This window comes from Myxocyprinus asiaticus, chromosome 7 (genome assembly GCF_019703515.2).
Source record: "Myxocyprinus asiaticus isolate MX2 ecotype Aquarium Trade chromosome 7, UBuf_Myxa_2, whole genome shotgun sequence".
Lineage (NCBI taxonomy): Eukaryota > Metazoa > Chordata > Actinopteri > Cypriniformes > Catostomidae > Myxocyprinus > Myxocyprinus asiaticus.
The window spans coordinates 3,690,145-3,712,513 of NC_059350.1; the positions used below are offsets into that span (position 1 = coordinate 3,690,145).

A 22,369-nucleotide genomic window follows, 5' to 3' on the forward strand; every position below is an offset into this window, starting at 1 on the left:
CAAGTTCCAGTTTAAATTTGCTACTATCCCCAATGCTACTTTGGCTCTTTGCCTTACACTAATATTTAAATAACAGTAAAAACAAATATGTGGCTGGGGGGTCCCTGGGTCTGTAAACGTTAAAAGGAATATTCAATCGACAGCATCTGTAGCATAATGATTACAAAAAATTATTCTGACTCCTTTAAAAAATAAATAAAAAAAAGCAAAAATGGAGGTTACAGCGAGTCACTGCCAGTGGAAGTGAATGAGCACATTTTTGGAGGGTTTAAAGGCAGAAATGTGAAGCTTATAATTTTATAAAAGCACGTACATAAATCATTATAGGGTTTGTTGAAATTACATTGTCATGGCAACAAAGCTGAAAAAAATGGCTGTTACTTTACACACACACAAAAAAAGGCTAGTAAGTGATTTTCTCACATTAAAATCAAGTTAATATATTGTTTACATTCTTGCTTTTTTTTAACATGAAGGGCAAGTCAAAATACATTTTTGTGTTAATCAATATTATCGTACTATGGAAGCCCTGAACCGTAATGTGAAAAAAAAAACATTTTACTAGGTGAATTTTTTTTTATTCATTTTTTTTTTTTTTTTTTTGGGTGTCTTAGTGCCTTCCTAAGCCTATGTCCTACAAATATTTTTTCTCTAAAATGTTTTTTCCTCTCTGAAAATGTTTTTTTGTTTTGTCTTCTCTAAAGTTTTTCACAAAGTTTTTTTTCTTCTCTCGAACAAGCAAGGAAAGAAAGATATATAATGTTAGAGAGTCTTCCTATACATGAAATCCCACAATTAAATGAATATTCCTCAGGTTACATATGTTTCATATGGCATTCAGGAGTTACTTCTGGTTGTTTGATGACATTTTTTTTAACACGAAGCGTACACCATCTCCTCAAGCAGCTCTGTATCTTCCCTTAACTCGACACTGTGGTACCGTTGATGCTGATGTGTCGCTCCATAATGTTACACAGCACGTTATGAAACACAGTGAGAGGCGTCGCAATGGTCAAAGACATCTATTTAATGCATGTTTACATGGGCCAACAAATAAAAAAGCACATTATCAATAGCAGCATCGATATTCCTGGTGGTGAATGTCATCAAACAACCAGAAATAACTCCTGAATGCCATATAAAACATACATTGTGTAACCTGAGGCATACTCCTTTAATTGTGGGATTTCATGTATTAGTAAATGTTTCTTTCCTTGATTAAGATTTGAAAAACATTCTTGTTAGAGTATTATACAGCTATAAATCAAAAGATCAAGTACCACAGCTGTCATCTGTCACATTGTAAGCATTAGATTTCATGCTTACTGATAGTGGCACCTGGTGGCTGAGGTTGGTACCGCATGCTAATTGTTAGCTAGCAAGCAAAAAAAATAAATAAAAAAAAATATCGGGTTGCCTCTTGAGAAAAAAACATTTTATATATATATATATATATATATATATATATAAAATAAATAAAAAAAAAATAAATGTAGAGAGAAATAAAATTTTTAGAGAAGAGAACACTTTTATTTTTTTTTTATTTTTTTGAGAAATAAAAATCTTAGAGAGAAAAAAAATGTAGATTTTTTTTTTTTTAAAGATAATTTATTTTTAATTTTTTTTAAACAAATATTTGTAGGACATAGGCTCAGGAAGGCACTAAGACACCTAAAAAAAAATGTTTTTCACCTAGTGACTTTTTTTTTACAGTGCGGTTCAGGCCTTCCGTATGCCACAAATGCTGTTGATTGATCTTAACTTGTATTGAACCCGAAATATTCCTTTAAAATCCCCTGACCTAAAAATCTAAATCATGACGTCATTACATTATACATGTACATTAGCTGATACTATTTTGTTTCACACAGAGTATAAAGACATTTTCCGGCTATAACCTTAAATTAATCTATTCTATGCTCCAGAACTGTTGCACTAATAATCGATACCAAGTGTCCGATATGATACGATACTAGTTTATTCATGCCCAGAGGGAAATTGAGGCATTACAGAAGAAACATAAATACAAAAACAGAGAGTAGCGATACAATAAATACAACAAAATACAATAACGAATATAAAAAGCAATACAGTAAAGATAAATACGATTTAAGAATTTAACTATGCAAAGATATTGTGCACATTTTACTTTTTACCCACATTCACTTGTGTCCTGTAAATGTGAGCAGTTCTTACAGTACATTAATTAAAACTAAAACACATCACACGTCCACGTGCTCGACTGCGAGACATTGTTGAGAGATCGCGAGATTCCGGAAAACGACCGAACGGGCCGGAAGCAGAAAGACGAAAACAGCCGAACGGTTGCCCCTCCCTCTCTCCCTTCGAGATTTCCGAAAAAAGCCGAACGGACCGCAACAAGACGCAGCCGGTGTCTCGCAGAACGTTACCCGTTTGCCTCCGAGCGAGGGCGAAAATTCCCGGAGGATCCCGAACATCTCCGAAGTCATCCGACGGAAACAACCGAAGTGTAACAGCCGTCCCTGTTCATCATGGCTACCGTATGTGCAAGTCTGCACAGTAACGCTCTGCTCGGAGACTGACTCTCCGCTCATTTAGTGCCTCACATTTACAGTCTGCACCCTCGACATTTCGGCAAATAATTCCGCTTGCATGAGCCCAAACACTCCTGTTTGTGCTGGCTCATTAAAACGAGCCTTTATCAAGCATTTCGTCGGGCCTTAAACACCCCTTACAAGAGACAGAGGGAAAAACAGGCAACATTTGATTTCTTCAATGGTCTAATCACACTGTCCGCCTTTATGAACCATGTGTGAAAACTGCGCCGAGCTTCTGGAGGTGCTCAATGAGAGTAAGTCATCGGCATTTATTGTTTGTTAGTTGGTTTGTTGTGTTGTTTGCAGCTGAAGTTGTTAGCATGGGTGTCCGAGCATGCGGCTCTGTGCCTCACATTAGCGCAGATTTGCATGTTTAATATTGAACCTTTCACACATTTTGTCAACATATGTGTTTAAAAGAGCTCTTTCACTCCTTTTGGCTGTCATTGATGGTGTATTACGTCATTTTGATCCATGTTAGCTTTAGCATTAGCCTGAGCTGGAAGTGTTTTTGACATTGTCATCCTTCAAAATACACCGATTTTTTTTATGAACACACAACACCATCAATGCTACAGTTTATTTATTTTTGATCGACTGATTCGTGGATGTTACTATAGATCTGACAGTCATGATTTGAGTTTTTAGCAGTCTTTGGCCTGATGTTGGCTGCAGGACAGGATTGAGCCAGTATTTGGTTTGTTTGTGCTTTGTTGATTGAAGAGAGTGAACTGATGTGGGTTGATTGGATTTCTTTGCTTTAACCCTTGTGCAACCTTCGGGACATTTTTGTCTGTTTTTTCGATCATTTTGGCTGTGTTAATGCCAACGGCATACATTTAGGCAAAGGTGTGTATTTTGGGGGGAATTTTGATATTTCAACCTCAGTTCATATAATACATTTATAATACACTGTGTACACACAATAGTTACACACGGGACCTTCAGGACAAAAATGTCCCCATTGAAACCCATTAAAACTGTAATATTTGATCCCAGTGCCATTAAAGCATAAAATCATGAATTATATGATATTATGCTTTCATTCCGGAGCCCTGGCTTTAAAATTTACATTTGTAATATTTTCCACCAGATGGCGCCATTTTTCTCATGTTTAGCCTATGGAGCAAATACAAGCTTTTCCCCTATTTTCTGTTTGCTGTATTATAGAGCACTGCAGGCCAATTGAATAAATGATGCAGATAAAATTGTGTGTGTGTGTTGGTGTGGATGTCAGAGTGTGTTTTGTATGTGTGTATTGAGAAATGTATATGTGTATGTAAAAACAACAGCGGCATTATATAAACAATCTGGTATTTAAAGGGTTAAAATCCTGAAAATGAATGAATATTTGGTAGTTATGATCAGGACTGATGTTGGTTAAAAAATCTAAGTCAGTGAAAGTGGAAAATAATATTAATATATAATATTTTTATGGCAGTTTTTTTTGACGCAGACATTTTTGTCCTCTAAGGTCCTGAGTGTGAGGATTTGTTTTGTTGCTAATCATTGACATATCCCAGACTGTGATAATCCCCCCAAAAAATTCCCCTTAGCATTTTGTATATGGAAAATAATTAAAAATAAAAATTGTGGGGGTTTTTTCCATTAAAAAACAAAAGTGCACTGTAAAAAATGTCCATAATTTTAACGGTAGAAGACTGTACAGTAAACATTTTTTAATTTGGTTAACTGGTAGTTACTTTAAAATATACAGTAAAAACGTATAATATTTTTAAAAAGACAATACATGTAATTTTATAGTAAAATGTAAAAAAAAGTACCTTTTTTAAATGTAAAAATTTTGATTTTACCGTATAATTAACGGTAAAAATGTATATTATGTTTAACAAGAGAGTACATGTACTTTTTTTTTTTTAACAGTAAATTATTGTTAAAAGTATGGTAAAAACAGTAATTGGGTGTTCCCAGAATTCCCTGCGTGGCCGATTACATTTCATTATATTTTATGGAAGTAGTTCTGTTCTTATTTTTAATATCAGTTACATACATTGGGGTGTTCTGTTTTATATTTGATATAGTTTAGTTAATGTTTATTGCATTATTTTAATTTCACTTGTTATCCTGATGGTGTTTGTGTGAGTGACACTGAGCGCTGTCTCCACATGTTTATTGCTCATTGCTTATTGCTTCTGGAAGGGCCTCTATTGATGAGCTTCATGTCATCATGTGCCTTTCTGTAATTACTACGGTGAGTAACAATACAATATAAATTGAAAAGCAGATTTGTACAGTTTCAGGAGGTTAAATTATTACGTTTATATAATTTAATAATATAAACTGTAATGCAGCGTAAAATATTCATGCATCAAAATTACATCCTGTAAAACCTGAAGCTATGTTACCGTATTTTTTACGGTGAATTTCTGGCAACCACAGCTTCCAGTTTTTTACCGTAAATTTAACAGGTTTTTTTTTTTACAGTGTGGCATTATATAAACAAACTGGCATTTAAAGGGTTAAAATCCTGAAAATGAATGAATATTTGGTAGTTATTATCTAGACTGATGTTGGTTAAAAAATCTAAGTCATTGAAAGTGGAAAATAATATTAATATATAATATTATTATGGCAGTTTTTTGATGCGGACATTTTTGTCCTCTAAGGTCCTCTGAGTAACTTTTTTTTATTGAAGCACAAGGGTTAATAGTGATGTTTTGTCATGTCAATGGGGTGACTGATGCTATAGTTGTGGACTGAGATGAAGTTTGTTAGATTAACACCGTATCACCTTACAAAAAGTACTAGTACCATGATACAGTGATGGTAAAATGGCTTACATAATTATAAACCATGCATTTCAAGGCATAGCATAGAATTACCATGGTACACATAAAAAAACATAGCATTGCCATGGTACCTTGAACAGAAAACCTTTGTTTTATTATGTGCTTTCATTACTGTGCAGACTGACTTGCTTGTATCTCATTGGTTTATTATTATTATTGATATCTAATGCCGTTTTATTCAGTATCTCATTAGAACTGAATCCGAAGTTGGATGTCATGATTTGACTCGAACAACCAGGATAAATCCATTGATTTTCATGAAAACCTCTGGATTTGTTTTCAGATCCTTCAGAAGTATTATAATCTCTAGTCATTTGAATTAAAATGCAATCGAATATATTTGAAAATGGGTGTTTGTTGAATAGTGCTGTCACGATTCTGAAATTTGACAATTAATTGTCAAACAAATAATTGCGATTATGATGATAAATTGTCATATTTCTTAAGGTGCATGTGTGCTTCATACACCTTAAGAAGTCATTTTTACATATTTAACTTAAAATATAGAAAACAGATAATAAAATAGGGATATATGATTTCCTTTTAATGCTTTAAAACTAAATGAATGACATACAAATATTTTTTAAATATCAATATATTTCCAAATACTTAAAATATGTCTCTGTTTTTGTTCAACTTTAGTTCTGGTCATTGTACATTTACACTGTTGTTTTTGGGACTCATTTGAAAAAAAAAAAAGATATTTTGTTTTTGTATAAAAATATATAATATAAAATACGTTTTTATTATATTTATATCATATTATATTATGCAATAGTAAAATATTTCTGGCCTAATTTCTTCTCTTTCACTTGTCATTTTAATGCTTTGATTAAAACTGCGAGCCCTTATTTCTCATGCAGCAAAACCTTTGAGATTTAGTTTTATAATTTTATCACACCACAGAAATAGAGTAAGCGAGTGTTATGTCCTCTGCGTCACTGCATGTCATTAACACTGCGTGTATGAACCCGCTATGACCAGGGACATTTCCAATTACAGAATAGTTGAAAGTGAAGCCGGAGTGCTTTGTGTTCACTATCAAAGTTTCTGTTTGTACGTTTATATTTTAGCGGGAGTTTGGTGCGAGCCTCTGCTGACGGCACGCGCATCAGAGCATTTGAGAAGCGCTTCAGCGCTCTTCCGGACAGGAGCTGCTCTGCGGCTCAGTGACACTTGGAGATTAACTATTAAACTATTAAATGTTAATGGCATTTATATATTTGCTTAAAATGCCCTTATTTGGGCATTAAAATGTGATTGGAATTTAAAGTGCACAATAATCGCGGTTATCTCAAATAACCACGGTTAGATCAAATAACCGTGATCAGATGATTATTTAAAAATCGAGACAGGCCTATTGTTGATACAGGCCAAAGTTTTAAAATGCAGGAGTGAATCCCATAAAATCGATGTCACTCAATAACTCAGTACGTTTACCTGTGCAGTTATAATTGTGTTACATTTAGAATCTTCCAGAGCAAGCGCAAAATGCCAATAGAGCGCAACAGTCTGGATCCGGAAGTAAAAATCCCATTCATTTATCCCATAAGCCAATTGATTTTCAACGATAACTTATAAACCTTTAAAGACAGACCTATCGTGAGCTACGAGGTTGTTCATCGGTGGTGTATGCTTCCGTTGAAGCCGTCTGCGTTATTTCAACTTTAATTGTTTGATAGTGGAATACATGGTAAACAACTACATTACCCATGGTACAGCAGATAAATATCCACCAATCAGATAATCGTGGTCAACGAAACCCGTGAAAATGTGCCTCAGAGCTCCCATGATGCACTGTGAATGACGTAATCAAGTCGGTGTCTCTTCACCCTTAAACTACTTATATATTTGTAAATATCAAAATATTTAGCAATAAACGCAAAATCAAGAACCTTAAATCAATAGTTTTATATATTCCCATAGTTTATTTAATGACATCATTTGCAATGCTTCATGGGATTGTAGTTTGTGCTCTTGAGAAAGTGGAAAAGTACACAGTCTTGTACTGTTGTCTTTATGTCTGATTTTCAAATACTTTTTTTGCCTTAAAACAAAGTTTGTGATGTTGTGATTCACCTCAGAGCTGGTTGGTTTGGTTCATGGCTTGCAACTCTTATGTAGGATTTTATAAAAAGTTTATTGAAGAAATTAATGGGGAGAGTACTTCCGGCACCCAGACGGCTGAAAAAGTGGGCGGTCACTGTTGCGCTCTATTGTGGTCCAAATGACGTCTATGCATGCTGAATAAAGCCAAGCTACAATCGCATTATCTAGGTCTGTTAGTCCGACTTCGAAAAAATCGGACTGGTATGATTGCAATTGGACTAAAGTGTTTAGATGACATTTTAATAAGACAAATTATTAAGTCCGACCAAAGATCGAATTTTTAAAGTGCATGTAAATATGTTGACTTTCAACCATTGTGAGTTCTGGAGTGACTTTTGTATTCAGTGTGTATACAGAATGCAGGAGTAACTCCTGATTTTGCAATGGTTGACAACCGTAGCAACGCTTTGGTGTCTCATGGCTGTAAACAAGAAACATGTTAAAAATGTAACCTGTTTGGTGTTAACTACTTTTGACTAGGGCTGGGCGATACATCAAATACCCACGATATAATTGCGATGTTGCTGACGATGTGAAATTCAACAATATTGTGAATATTGCGATGATTTTAATGATCCTTTTATTTGGCTATTAAGGGTGTGTTCACACTTGGCAGGTTTGTTTCTATTAAAACAAACTCTGGTGCGATTGCTCTGTTAGTGCGGTTCATTTGAACAAGTGTGAACGCTGCCATCCGAACCTTGGTGCGCACCAAACAAGCGGACCGAGACCGCCTGAATAGTGGGTCTCGGTCCACTTCCAAACGAACTCTGGTGTGGTTCGACTGATATATGAGTGCCGCATGGACCAAAGATGTCTAAACGGACCAAAAACAGGAAGTAATTTGCCTAATACTGACCTCAAGCATACCTGGTTCTTCTCATCATAGGAGCTATGTTGCCCATTTTTGTTCGGTACAGGCGTCGGAACTGCCATCAGTCGTCCTTGCAGCATATCTTCGTTTGTGTGTGCAACGGAGGAATTCCTGCCGCTGTTTTGACTCCTTTACACATTTTATTAGCTCTTCGTTTGTTCTCAGCTGGTAAAAATACCACCATATATACATAAATCCAGCGAGCGCATTTAGCCCAGCAGCCAGCATTGTTTTGGATGTTCGGCAAGTTCCATCAAAAAATATACGTCATAACAGCTGTCCAATCAGGTTGTGACCTTATCCTTATGCCTTTTGTTTTGTATCGTTAGGTTCAGTGTTAAAAATGCCAGTGTGAATGCTAAGCGAACCAGGACTAAATGTATCATTTTCTTTTTTGGTCCGGACCAAGAGAACCGAACTACAAGTGTGAACACACTCTAAGTCTCATAGAGTGCATCAGTAGACAAATTTCACGATCCTTCAGGGCTGTATAATTAATCAAAATAACATAAAAATGGAGATATGATCATATGTGATTATTTAACTGCCAAAGGCTGCGATTAAAGACAGATAAACATGGTCTGTGTGCGCTTCAGAATGAACCGGCGACGCACTGTTCATGTTTGTAGCACAATTCACCTGCTTTGAAGTACGACAGGTTCAAGCATTCGCGCAATTCCAAACATTAGTAACAGCTATAAAGTTATTATACAAATCTACAAACGCGAATCAGTAAAGGAGAGTGGGAAACACGCCTTCATCAGTTTTAAACAGATTTTTATTTAATGCCTTTGAAATATTAATTCTGCATGACTACAATGGCTGTTTAGAGGAAATGACAGTTCCTCTGATTTAAAAAAAAACAACACTTTTATGCTATTTCAGAGCAAATACATAATTATCGAGATATATATTGAATATCGTCAATTTGCTGAAAAATATCGAGATATAAATTCTGAAGCCATATCGCCCAGTCCTACTTTCGACAAAAGAAACATTAGCTGCTGTAGACGTATTAACATCCAATAATTCGTAATGGAAATCACAGAGGAGCTAGTGTTGATGTTCTCTGGTTTATTGAAATGCCTACTTTTGTGTAGGCAAGTTTGACATTGTTAACCTGATAGAATGTGCTGTGTGTGTTTGAGACAGATCCGTTCCAGGTTTAATGCTATGTGTGTGTGTTTTAAAACCTGTATGCCCTCTATTTGTGAGCAGTAGTCTGTTTATGCATACACTGTCATTTTATATTTTAAAGTCCAAAAGCAGCCAGACAGTTACTAAACCAGTTCTTGTGCAAGACGTCATTAAAAAGATGTAAATCATTGTAAAACACTTTGCAAACTCCATTAAAAAAATGGTTAGTTCATTCAAAATTGCACTTTAAAAAATAATTAATTTTAACAGTAAAAGGATGTAAAACATGCTACAGTAAAAAAGTGTCAGTTGGTTAACGGGTACTTACCTTAACATTAACGGTAAAAAATTATAATATATTTAACAAGGAAATACTATAGATAAATTACAATACGGAAAATGTTGTAATAAAATATATTGTTTTTTTAGATGTAAAAAAGTATGATTTTACTGTGTATTTAAATGTAAAAAAAGTATATTATATTTAACAAGAAAATACATGTACATTTGACAGTAAACTATTGTTAAAATTACAGTGAAAAACAGTAATCGGGTGTTCACAGAAGTCCCATCGTGACCTATCACATTTCATTATATTTTATGTTAATAGTTGTTTCTTCTTTTTTATATTTGTAATGTCAGTTTTGTACATTGTGGTGTTTTTTTGTTATATTTTATGTTGTTAATAGGGCTGTCAGTCGATTACAATTTTTAATCAAATTAATCACATAGTGTGCCAATTAATTGAATTAATCGCAATTAATCACATACATAAATATTTGCCTAGAAAGCCCCTCAAATAGCAATAATTCAATATATAATGATTAAATAATTATAAAAAGTTATATTTAAATAATTATAAATAAAATATACATATTTTAAAAGTAGTAATACAGAAAATGTAAATGCATGTCATTACATTATTTAGGCACACAAGTTAATTGCAATATATTGTTTATTTCCATTTTATTGAACATACGCCTATCATTGGCCTACAGTTCACAGCAATCCATTTTGCAACTGAATTTGTCAGTAAGTCTGAGATTTATTATAAGGGTTTGTTTAAGGACCCATCAATGTACACCTGCGTAAGACGGATGATTTTGGAGCGCCTCAGTTGCGTTGCATCATAAACATACAGTTTTAGGTCGCTGTGTCAAGTTAAATGAAGTTTGAAACTTAGGAAAACACGTCTTGAGATCCCTGCCTTCGGATTTTTGCGCCATCAAGCTGTGTTTGAACGCAAGAACATGTTCTCATCTTGTGTTGTCTGTAAGTGTGGTTTGTTCTCTGTCTGTATAAGCTGTGCATTGCCTATACAGTGAGTTTCGCTTACTGCCCCCTGGAGAAAACAGATGGTAGGCCTTCTTCATGCTTGAACTGCTTATATGGAAGGAACATTCCTTATTATTCCTGATTTTTTTATTTGATTTTTGTATCCCCTTTTCTCCCAATTTGGAATGCCCAATTCCCACTACTTAGTAGGACCTCGTGTTGGCACGGTTACTCACCTCAATCCGGGTGGCGGAGGACAAGTCTCAGTTGCCTCCGCTTCTGAGACCGTCAATCTGTCTCATTGATGGCACGTTGTGCATGACACCGCGGAGACTCACGGCATGTGGAGGCTCATGCTACTCTCCGCGATCCACGCACAACTTACCACACGCCCCATTGAGAGCGAGAACCACTAATCGCGACCACGAGGAGGTTACCCCATGTGACTCTACCCTCCCTAGCAACCGGGACAATCTGTCTGGAGTCACTCAGCACACCCTGGATTCAAACTCACGACTCCAGGGGTGGTAGTCAGCGTCAGTACTCGCTGAACTACCCAGGCCCCTGTTCATTTTCTTTAATGCGTTATTTTCTATATAATTAATCGCAATGAATTGGCATGTTAAATCGACAGCCCTTGTAGTTAAGTTAATGTTTACGGCTTTATTTTAGTGTCACTTGTGTTACCCAGATGGTGTTTTGTGTTTGTGTGGGTAACACTGTCTCTACAGGTCACTCTTGATTAACTTTAAGTCATGTGGCCTTTTGTGGTTACTACAGTGATTAACAATCCATTTTAAAGTGAAAAGCAGACTTTTATAGTTCCAGAAGGTTAGTATATCAAGTTTATATCATTTAATAGATATGAACTGTTATAAAAAATCTCATTTTTTGGTTTACAAAAGGTCAAATGTGTTTGTAATGACATTTTTGGGTGAACTATCCCTTTAAAAAGAAGACAGTAATGCAGTTTTGAGTTTTGAGAATAACAGCTTTGAAAACAGATCCTCTTATCATCACCATCATTCTGTTCTTCAGTCTGACCTGAGCACAATGCCCTGGATTGTTACCATTCAAGCTGCATGAAAACGACAGAAAAAATACAGGAAGGCTGTTTTACAGAACGTGAGGGAGTAAAGAGAGACAATCTCATGTAGGTCAAGGCTAGCCAGCTGCTTGAGTGAACTTTACAGCCCTGAGGTAGAGTAACCATGGACACTATTGTGCTCTGTTCGTACGTGTATGTAAGTGCTGTGGAAAAGTATTTGCCCCTTCCTGATTTCTTCTATTTTTGTGTATTTTTCATACTAAATTGCTTTAGATCTTCAAACGAGATATAACATAAAACAAAGGCAACCTGAGTAAACACAAAATACAGTTTTCAAATATATATACTTTTTTTATTGAAGCAAGAAAGTTATCCAACACCTATGTCACCCATGTGAAAAACTAACTGCCCCCTTAAACTTAATAGCTGGTTGTGCCACCTTTAGCTGCAACAACTGCAACCAAACGCTTCCGATAACTGGAGATCAGTCTTTCACAACGCTGTGGGGGAACTTTGGCCCACTCTTCTTTGCAGAACTGCTTTAGTTCAGCCACATTGGAGGGTTTTCAAGCATGAACTGCCCGTTTAAGGTCCTGCCACAGCATCTCAATTGGGTTCAAGTCAGGACTAGGGATGCACCAATCCGATACCTGGAACTGATGTTTTTAAACGGATCGGGTATCGGTCCGATGAGCCTGATCCAAATCCATTACTGTGTGTTAGTCATGTTCGTTACTGTCCAGCTCAAAAAATGACATAAAAGAACCACAAAAACACAATTAAAGTAGTTCATATGACTCGTGCATTTTAATCAAAGCCACTTGAAGATGTGTGATAGCTCTGTGAATCACAAAAGGCTGTGTTTAATAAGTAAATATATAAAGTGCATGCACAGCTCCAGCGTGTCAGTGAATGGCACTGCTCTGTTGACACATGCGTACCAATTTTCAGCCTTCACGGGGTGCACAATATTTGAGTGCTGTTCACGAACAACATCTCGGATGTAGATGCTCAATAGTTCGGTTCACTTATTATATGCATTTAGAACGGCACCGGAGGTGCATTTTTACCAGAATTTGAATAAGAAGCGAATTAAACTACTGTGATCTTGCCTTCAAACAGACACATACAGGACATCCTGGAGAGTTCAGAATGTCAAAATAAAAGCGTGAAGGTTTAAAAGTTAAAGGTGCACGATTGAGATACATTACTATTATAATATATTATTATTATTATTATTATAATTTGTTTACAAGTTATAACAATATTTAAGTTGAATGGGTTCCAAAAAATAACTGTGTGAATGAAAAGTGAGCTGATATCTTACAACTAAATTGAACAAAAAAAGAGATCTGAATCCTTTAAAGTCCAGATACAAGCTGAAAAAAATAAAATAAAATAGAAAAAAATAAAAGAAAATAAAAACGGCTTCTTTTCTACTGATGACTTATACTGAAATTACTGTTAATTTTGCTGCTACATTATCCAGTATACTAGTTAAAAGTTTTTCATAATAAGCTATACATTTATATTGAAATAATGTGTAGTTAGAGTTTTGTGTTTCTTTACATATTAAAGAGTACTCCCTGTTAGTTCCACACAATAATGTAAAGATATTCTAAACTGATTATGTAAAAAACAACAACACTGGTATCAGATCGGGATCGGTATCGGCCGATACTGAGATTTCCGATATCGGAATCAGATGGTATCGGTGCCTCCCTACAATAAACATGCAACTAGCCTATATAGTATGCATATATGTGTGCAATTTGAAATTTTTACATTTTTTAAAAAGCCAAAATGTGACAAATCATGAAAAACGAATGATTTCTTTTATTTGTTATTGATATTTCATAATTAACCATGCTAGAAGGTCCCCTGTATAATAAACAGCAATAGCTGAGAGAGAATTTATATGTAAGCAAAATGGATTTTATAACTGTAATATCCCCAAATGAATCAGAATCGAGAGCTTGTGAATTTAGAATCGAATAGAATTGGGAAATCTGTATCAGGTCCTGCCCTACTAATGCCCCTCAACCCAAATGACTTTTATTTTTTTCTTTATTTTTTAGAACATAAAAGGTGAATTTTAAAAAGTCTTCACAGGGTTTATTTCCCATACGTGAATAGTGAATCTGGTCTGTCAAGCTCAAAAAAGGACAAAAAACACCATAAACCACAGTAAAAGTTATCAATATGACTCGTACGCTATATTAAAAGTCTTCTGAAGCCATATGATCACTTAGAGTGATAAACAGAACAAATTTAAGTCATCAAATAATTAAAAAAATTCTGCAAATTTCTAGTCAAGCTACAGTCTTCATCTGTCTGTCCAAATGTACATAGAATATGAATATTTGAAGGAAGGACGTCAGCTGAGCAAGTGTTAAAAACATGTCACACGCAAAACGCAGAGGCCAGTTGTGGTCCGATTGACATGTACAAAACCGAGCTACAATCGCTGTATGGAGGTCTGTTAGTCTGGCTTTGCAAAAATCAGACTGGTAAGATTTCAGTCCAACTACAGGGTTTACATGACAAACATACTGATTAATCTGAACTCTTGCTGCCCCAGGACCCTTTACCAGGTTCATTAACTGGTCTATCTCTCTCTCAGTCTCAGAAGCAGACAGCTCAGACGGCCTACAGCTGAAGAAGGAACATGCCTTAAGAGTCTTCACTTACATCAGCACATGGACGCAGAGGTCAGTGTTCATTCATTCATTTATTCATTCAGCATATTGCTGTTTTTTTTTTTTTTATACTTGTCCTGCTGTAGTTTAGTGTGTTATTGAGTGATCTGGCGTGTAATTGTGACAGGACAGTAGACATTGATTCTCTTTCTGTGTGTTCCTCTGCAGGCAGTGTCTGTGCTGTTTTAAAGAATACAAAAACCTCGAGGTATTTAGCCAGCTTGTTTATGCCCTCATCAACCTGGTGATTGTCCAAGTTACCAACCTTAGGGACCGCCTATGCAATGGCCATGGCAACAATAGGACTGAGGAGGCGGGGTCAGAGTGGGGCTCCTCCCAACCCCAGGCTTCACCCAATGAGGACGAGCCTTTGAATGTGGAACGGGACTCAGCTGAAGAGGATGGTGGAATGGAGGAAGGAGATGAGCACCAGAACCAAAAGCAGGGTGTTAAACCGGACCCTCAGCCCAGACTCGGTGAGCCCACGCTGGGCGAGAGCGCGACTGAGAGCAGCCTGGACCTGTTTGCATCCTGGAGCACAGAAGACCAGGAGAAGCTGCTGCTGTGTGCTGCTAAGATCTTTCAGATCCAGTTCCCCCTATATACGGCCTACAAACACAACACTCACCCCACGATAGAGGTAATATAACAAACAAAGCACGCATTAGTGTATTAAACACATGAAATTTTATAATGGCTATAAACAAAGCTCGTCCAATCAGAACTTAGAGTCAGAACTATCTGTTTCGTAATGCTCAATTTTCACCATCCAATCAATTCCTGATGGATAACATAAAATCTTGTGCAATATCCTGTTCCACTGGGAAATATGTCACATTGTGGAAATAAAATGGGTTGTGAATGCAGTTTCATGTTGAGCATTGCAAGAGTTTTTTTAATATTTGGTGACAAAAAACTCTTTACGAAAAGGTTGTATTCATTAACATTAGTTAACTACACTATATGGCCAAAAGTTTGTGGACACCTCCTTCTAATTAATGAATTTGGTTACTCCATTAAATCCGGTAAAGAAAAATGGCTAAATTATGTAATGGCTTGGGCTTTGTGTGCTGTCCATAAAGAAATGGTTTACTGTGTCTGGCGTGGAAGAAATTGACTGGCGTGCACAAAGCCCAGACCTGAACCCCACTGATCACTTTTGGGGTGAACTGGAACAGCAACTGTAAGTCAGGCCACATCAACCAACATCAGTTCCTGACCTCACTGATAGTCTTGTGTCTGAATGGGAGCAAATCCCTGCGGCCATGTTACTACATACAGTACAGTGGAAAGCCTTCCCAAAAGAGTGGAAGCTGTTATTACAGCAAAGGGGGAAATTGATGACTAAGGTTTTGAAATCAAATGTTCATCAAGCACATATGGTGTCCACAAACTTTTAGCCATATAGTGTACGTTAACTATACTTTTTTCAGCTCTTATATAATCTTTGTTAATTTCAACATATACTAGGCCTAATAATTTTCTTATATTAGAAGTTATATATGTTAACAGTAGTTAATACATTATGAAACAACAATGAACAATTTAATATTTAATAACAATGAATACAAGTTAAGCTCAGTCAACAGCGTTTGTGGCATAATGTTGATTACCACAAAAAATAATTTTGACTCGTTCCTCCTTTTCTTTAAAATAAAAGCAAAAATCTGGGTTACATCGAGGCACTTACAATGGAAGTGAATGTGAAACATTTTGAGTTTGCCATTTCCAAGAAGCATCTGCTGACGTGGACCATGCCTCGCAGAAAAGAGATCTCAGAAGACCTACGATCAAGAATTGCTGCTTTGCGTAAAGCTGGAAAGGGTTACAAAGTTATCTTGAAGAGCTTAGATATTCATCTGTCCACAGTTAGACAAACTGTCTATAAATGGAGATGATTTAGTACTATGGGTACTCTCACTAGAAGTGGCCGTCCAGCCAAGATGACTCAAAGGGTACACTGTACCCTTTGAGTCATCTCAATGACTCAAGGGTACTCAATGAGGTAAAAAGAACCCTAGAATGACAGATCAAGACTTGAAGGAATCATTGGAACTGGTTAACATCTCTGTTCATGAGTCTACTATACTGAAAACATCAAACAGCCATCATGTTTGTCTCGTGTTTCGTGTACGTTCTTTGTGTGAGCGCACAGGTCCGGTTGTTAGTGACCGCCGTGCGCGAGTTACAGCCGTGCGCCCTCCGGTGATGTCACGGTCCTGTCACTTTGTCAGGTTGGGTTTTTGTCTGACAAGGTCTTGTGTTTCGTGTCCGGGGCATGGTGTCTGGATCCTGACTTCCTGTCTGGTTCGGTTTTTGTCTGTGTCGGGATCTGGACACTCATGCTCCATGTTCTGTTTGTTTTGTTCCAAGCGTGTTGACGTTTTCACCTTAATGTGTTTCAGGTGCCACTGGCAAGTGGAATCAGCATTTCCATGGGGACCCTGATTGTTTCCATGGGAATGCTGATCATGCCAACTTGCCCCTTTTTTGTTCATGCCTATATTAATTCCCTCATGTGTCATGTCCTTGGCTGGATTGTTTGATTTAATGTTAAATGTAGATCAGTGTTGACTGAATGTCTCGCTAGATTGTTTGGTGTGAAGTAACTAACCTTACTCTCTCTGCCTAGTTGGTCCTGTCTCATGTATTTTGTTGGTTGCCCGTGTGTCAGGTGTGTGGTTGCCTTACAGTTCGCTGCGTGTCTGCTGGGTTTCCACGGAGGATACCTCGTCTTTGCCCACGTGTCTGGAGCTAGATCGCCCTACCATGCTGGGCGTGGTTCTGCACCTCATTAAGCTTCAATGGAGGATTCCATGAATCTATTCCTCGACATCCACAGTGACTGCTCACATTTATTGTAAATAAATCCTTTGAACTGTTCCTCTGCATTTGGGTCTGTTTGTCTCGCTATCGCTCGTTACACAGGCATGGTGTCCATGGCAGGACACCATGAAGGAAGCCTCTGCTTTACAACAGACACATCGCTGCTTGCCTGAAATTTGCCAAGGACCACCATGACCCTCCACAACTCTACTGGGAAAATGTTTTGTGGACTGATGAAACTAAAGTTGAATTGTTTGGGAAGAACACTCAGCACTACGTATGGCGTAAAAAGGGCACCGCATACCAACATGAAAACATTATCTCAGTGGTGAGGTACAGTGGAGGGAGCATTGTGATTTGGGGCTGCTTCGGGGCCTGGACCGCTTGCCATCATCGAGGGAAAGTTTATCAAGATATCCTACAGGATAATTTCAGGGTTGCTGTGTGCCAGCTGAAGCTCAGTAGAAGTTGGGTGATGCTGCAGGACAATGATCCTAAACATTGAAGTAAATCCACTACAGAATGGCTTAAAAAATAAAAGAAAATCAATCTTTTGGAGTGGTCCAGTCAGAGCCCAGACCTAAACCCTATAGAGATGCTGTGGGATGACCTCAAGAGAGCCGTTCACACCAGACTTCCTAAGAATATGGCTGAGCTGAAGCAGTTCTGTAAGGAAAATTGTCTAAAATTCCTTCTGAACGTTGTGCAGGTCTAATCTGCAGCTAATGGAAATGCTTGGTTGAGGTTATTGCTGCCAAAGTAGGGTCGACCAGTTATTAAATCCAAGGGTTCACTTACTTTTTCTATAGCACTGTAAATGTTTAAGTGGTCTTCAGCTGCTGTAGCTCATCCGCCTCGAGGTTTGACGTGTTGTGCATTCTTCTCACTACAATTGGACAGAGTGGTTATCTGAGTTACCGTAGCCTTTCTGTCAACTCTAATCAGTCTGGCCGTTCTCTGTTGACCTTCCTCATCAACAAGGCATTTCCGTCCGCAGAACTGCCGCTCACTGGATGTTTTTTGTTTTTGGCACCATTCTGAGTAAATTCTAGAGACTGTTGTGTGTGAAAATCCCAGGAGATCAGCAGTTACAGAAATACTCAAACCCACTGAAACGGGCTGTGTCACACAAAAAATCATGCCACAGTCTATAACTGAGATCACATTTTTCGCCATTCTGATGGTTCATGTGAACATTAACTTAAGCTTCTTACCCGCACTGTACTGCTACCACACAATTGGCTAATTATATAATCGCATGAATAAGTAGGTGTACAGATGTTCCTTATAAATTGGCCGGTGAGTCAGTGTACATCTGTTATAACCAAATATTTATTGCACTAATTGCATTGTGATTGGCGTTGTTACTTTCAGATCCCTACATTTCAGTCCCATATATCTAATATATACACACACAACATGCACAATACACCACTACAGATGTAATACAGAGTAACTTTATACAATCTTATAGTTTGGGCTCCATTATTTCTGAACGATTTGGACAAACTGTGTTGAATAACCCCAACATAAAATAAAAGACAGAGGAAGAGCTGCTTTCCATCGAACAGTTTTGAGTTGTTTGTAGTCGTTCAGTTGTATATGTTTTTAATTTGGGCCACTCTCTCTCTCTCTCTCTCTCTCTCTCTCTCTCTCTCTCTCTCTCTCTCTCTCTCTCTCTCTCTCTCTCTCTCTCTCTCTCTCTCATTGTAATATCCCTATTTTTTTATTTTGCCCGCAGGATATCTCGTCACAAGAGAGCAATATCCTCGGCTCTTTCTGTGATATGAATGTAAGTCTCTCACTCACATAAAAAGACACATACACAAGATGCTGACCTGAGTAAAGCACCTTGTCTTAATTTTTAACATTATAACTATAGTATTGTTTTATCATAAAAAAAAATAAAAAATTTGTTTATGTGAAATGTTTTGCTTAAAATGTGCTTGTTCTGTCTGTACAATAAATGCCACTTTAATTGATATTTTGTATCTAATGCAGTGGCATTCAGGCATTTTTAAGTGTGACATAAGTGTCTAAATAATTTTGGGGCCACTGTATTGCATAACCAGTATAGATGTTCAGTGGGCATCTATATGACTAACTGACTCTGACTAGAACTAGGTGTGGTCTTTGTTCTGAACGCACAAGTTTTTCTTTGTTTAAATGTTGTTTAAATATTTATTTAAATCATGATTCATCTGCTGCCATGAGTTCATTTATAAAATTCAACTTATCACTAAAACTTTAAATACTGTAAAGCAGGCCTCTGTAGATCCATGGAGCTCATGTGTACAAGATGCATATCAGCAAATATGTTTATTGGATTGAAGCTGGATCTGGATGAAGTTCATGTCTGCTCTTAATTTTGAAGCACATCTGTCATTTTCATTTCATTAATTCTTAGGGTGGAATTTGTCATGAAAGTGACTTGATTTGTTGGCCGTGTTTGTTGTAAGTGAGAATTGTACAGCATGCTAATCTGTTTCAGGATGTGGAGGTCCCACTACACCTGCTGCGGTATGTGTGTATGTTCTGTGGGAAGCACGGTCTCTCTCTGATGAAGGATTGTTTCGAGTTCGGCGCTCCTGATACTCTCCCCTTTCCCATCGCTCATGCCTTCATCACCATCGTCTCTAATGTGAGTAAAAAACAATCGAAACAGACTGTCTCAGCCAATCAGCGTTTTGGCCAATCAGACATGTAGTGTTATAGCTAAACATACGTTAACCTTAGATCTTATGCTCATTGGAAGTGATTTTGAAATGAAAATAATTTTTTTTAAACAATTTGTGTCTCGTACAGATCAGAATATGGTTGCACATTCCCGCTGTGATGCAGCATATCATCCCTTTTCGCACTTATGTCATCAGGTAAGAATACTTTACCTCTAAGCTACTTTATAACTATATTTAATAAAAAATGACCCTTTTGACTTGTTTCATAAATGTTTTTTGACTCATTGTGCATGTTATTTTAAGGAATAATAATGTTTGATTTTAATTAGAGCTGTCAAAAGTAATGCGTTGGGGACCTGGGTAGCTCAGTGGTAAAATACGCTGGCTACCACCCCTGGAGTTCACTAGTTCGCTAGTTCGAATCCCAGGGCGTGCTGAGTGACTCCAGCCAGGTCTCCTAAGCAACCAAATTCACCCGGTTGCTAGGGAGGGTAGAGTCACATGGGGTAACCTCCTCGTGGTCGCTATAATGTGGTTTGTTCTCGGTGGGGCGCGTGGTGAGTTGAGTGTGGTTGCCGCGGTGGATGGCGTGAAGCCTCCACACGCGCTATGTCTCCGTGGCAACGCGCTCAACAAGCCACGTGATAAGATGCGCGGGTTGACTGTCTCAGACACGGAGGCAACTGGGATTCGTCCTCCGCCACCCGGACTGAGGCGAATCACTATGCCACCACGAGGACTTAGAGCGCATTGGGAATTGGGCATTCCAAAATTGGGAGAAAAAGGGGAAAAATCCACAAAAAAAAAAAAAAAAAAAGTAATGCGTTAACGCATGCGATTAATTGAAAACGTTTAAAGCGTTAATTTTTCTTAATCGCCGTTAAAACAGCATAAACCAGCATAAACACTTGTTGAAAAGGCGAAACCTTTGTGATGTGGAGTCATTGCACTGACGCGCCCCACAAACACACACAGCAGTGATTTAGTGATAAAGTGACTGGGAAAAGAGCTCTTAACGCTATTTGTTTTTCAAAACAAGCCAAGATAGAACTAGTGACAGAAATCAAGTATTTTTCAGCCTATGTAAGGCACATTTTAATTGCCACAGAAGCACACTAAGTCTTAACTATCACCAAAACGCAGAATGAGACGTTTTTGTCTGCAAGCACTTTTCATGTGGAGTTCACAGCAACGTTTGACGCTGACATTGACGCCCTGCCGCGAATCATGAACGCGGCTTCACGATTGCTGTAACAATGCGGATAGCCACAGTCTGCCGGCTGATTAATATTGTGGAGGATATGAGAGTTTAAGAGATTTAATGCCCTTTGCAATGAATATGCAACCTATGTGGGGAACTAGATCTTTCAATTAGTCGAACTCCCAATTAGATTTTGGGAAATGTTTAACGTTACTTGAATTGGTGCTATTTTAGTGCATTTCTATCTTTATACTGTGGAAGGCTTTGTCTGGAAAATGTTCATAAATCATTATAACGTTGCATATTGTTTTGTTTTCTTTCCTAAGTAGGAAATAAATGAATTTTGACAGAAAAGTGTATTTATTTTTATATTTTAGCGCTATCAAAATCTATGATTAATCGCGATTAACTACGAAAAATTATGCGATTTAATCGCGATTATACAATTTAATCGACTGACAGATCTAGTTTTGATATTTCATCAAAGTTGAATAGCTTTTCAATGGAAATGACTTTTTTTTTTCCGCTGCTGATGTCATCAAGGCCACAGGGGCGGGGACAAATAATATGAACCTTTAACATCATAGCCTAATATTTCAGAATCTGTTTAGTAATCAAATTTTGAAGTGTGTAAGTTCTGCACCATTACCGTCACCAAATGAAATAATACAAATAATGATTGTTTCAGACAGGTCTGCCTAACATGCCTGTCTGCAATTGGTCTGACATACAGATAGTCCCGCCCCAAAACTTACACCATTGGTTGGGCCAGTGTTGATGGTGTCAGGATGCTCAAAACAGTCAAATTGTTTACACTTTTTTGCAAAATCAACTTAGGAATGGCTTGCTTATAGTTGGCTCTCTATATTAAGCTGGAAGAAAGTATTTTAACATCGAAAAAATTACGCACTTCAGTTGTAAATGCACTGTGAATGCCGTTTCATGCTTTTTAAAGGAATATTCCAGGTTCAATGCAAGTTGAGCTCAATCGACAGCATTTGTAACATGTTTATAACCACAAAAAATTGATTTCAACTCCTCCCTCGGTTATTTAAAAAGAAAATGTCGTTACAGTAATTCGCTTACAATGGAAATTAATGGGGCCAGTACATAAACTCCACAAGACATTATAC

At 37.3% G+C, this 22,369-nt stretch overlaps 1 protein-coding gene across 1 annotated transcript in view; it reads left to right on the plus strand.

Annotated features, from left to right (window-relative positions):
• The first annotated feature begins 2,511 nt into the window (after window positions 1-2,511).
• Window positions 2,512-22,369, plus strand: part of LOC127444240 (ubiquitin carboxyl-terminal hydrolase 34-like) — a 69,154-nt gene continuing 49,296 nt past the window's right edge. Inside the window, exons 1-6 of the mRNA XM_051703510.1 lie at window positions 2,512-2,833; window positions 14,456-14,543; window positions 14,700-15,171; window positions 19,099-19,149; window positions 19,849-19,998; window positions 20,163-20,230. Coding sequence (XP_051559470.1) covers window positions 2,791-2,833; window positions 14,456-14,543; window positions 14,700-15,171; window positions 19,099-19,149; window positions 19,849-19,998; window positions 20,163-20,230 — 872 coding nt within the window. The 5' untranslated portion in view covers window positions 2,512-2,790. The remainder of the gene's footprint in view (window positions 2,834-14,455; window positions 14,544-14,699; window positions 15,172-19,098; window positions 19,150-19,848; window positions 19,999-20,162; window positions 20,231-22,369) is intronic.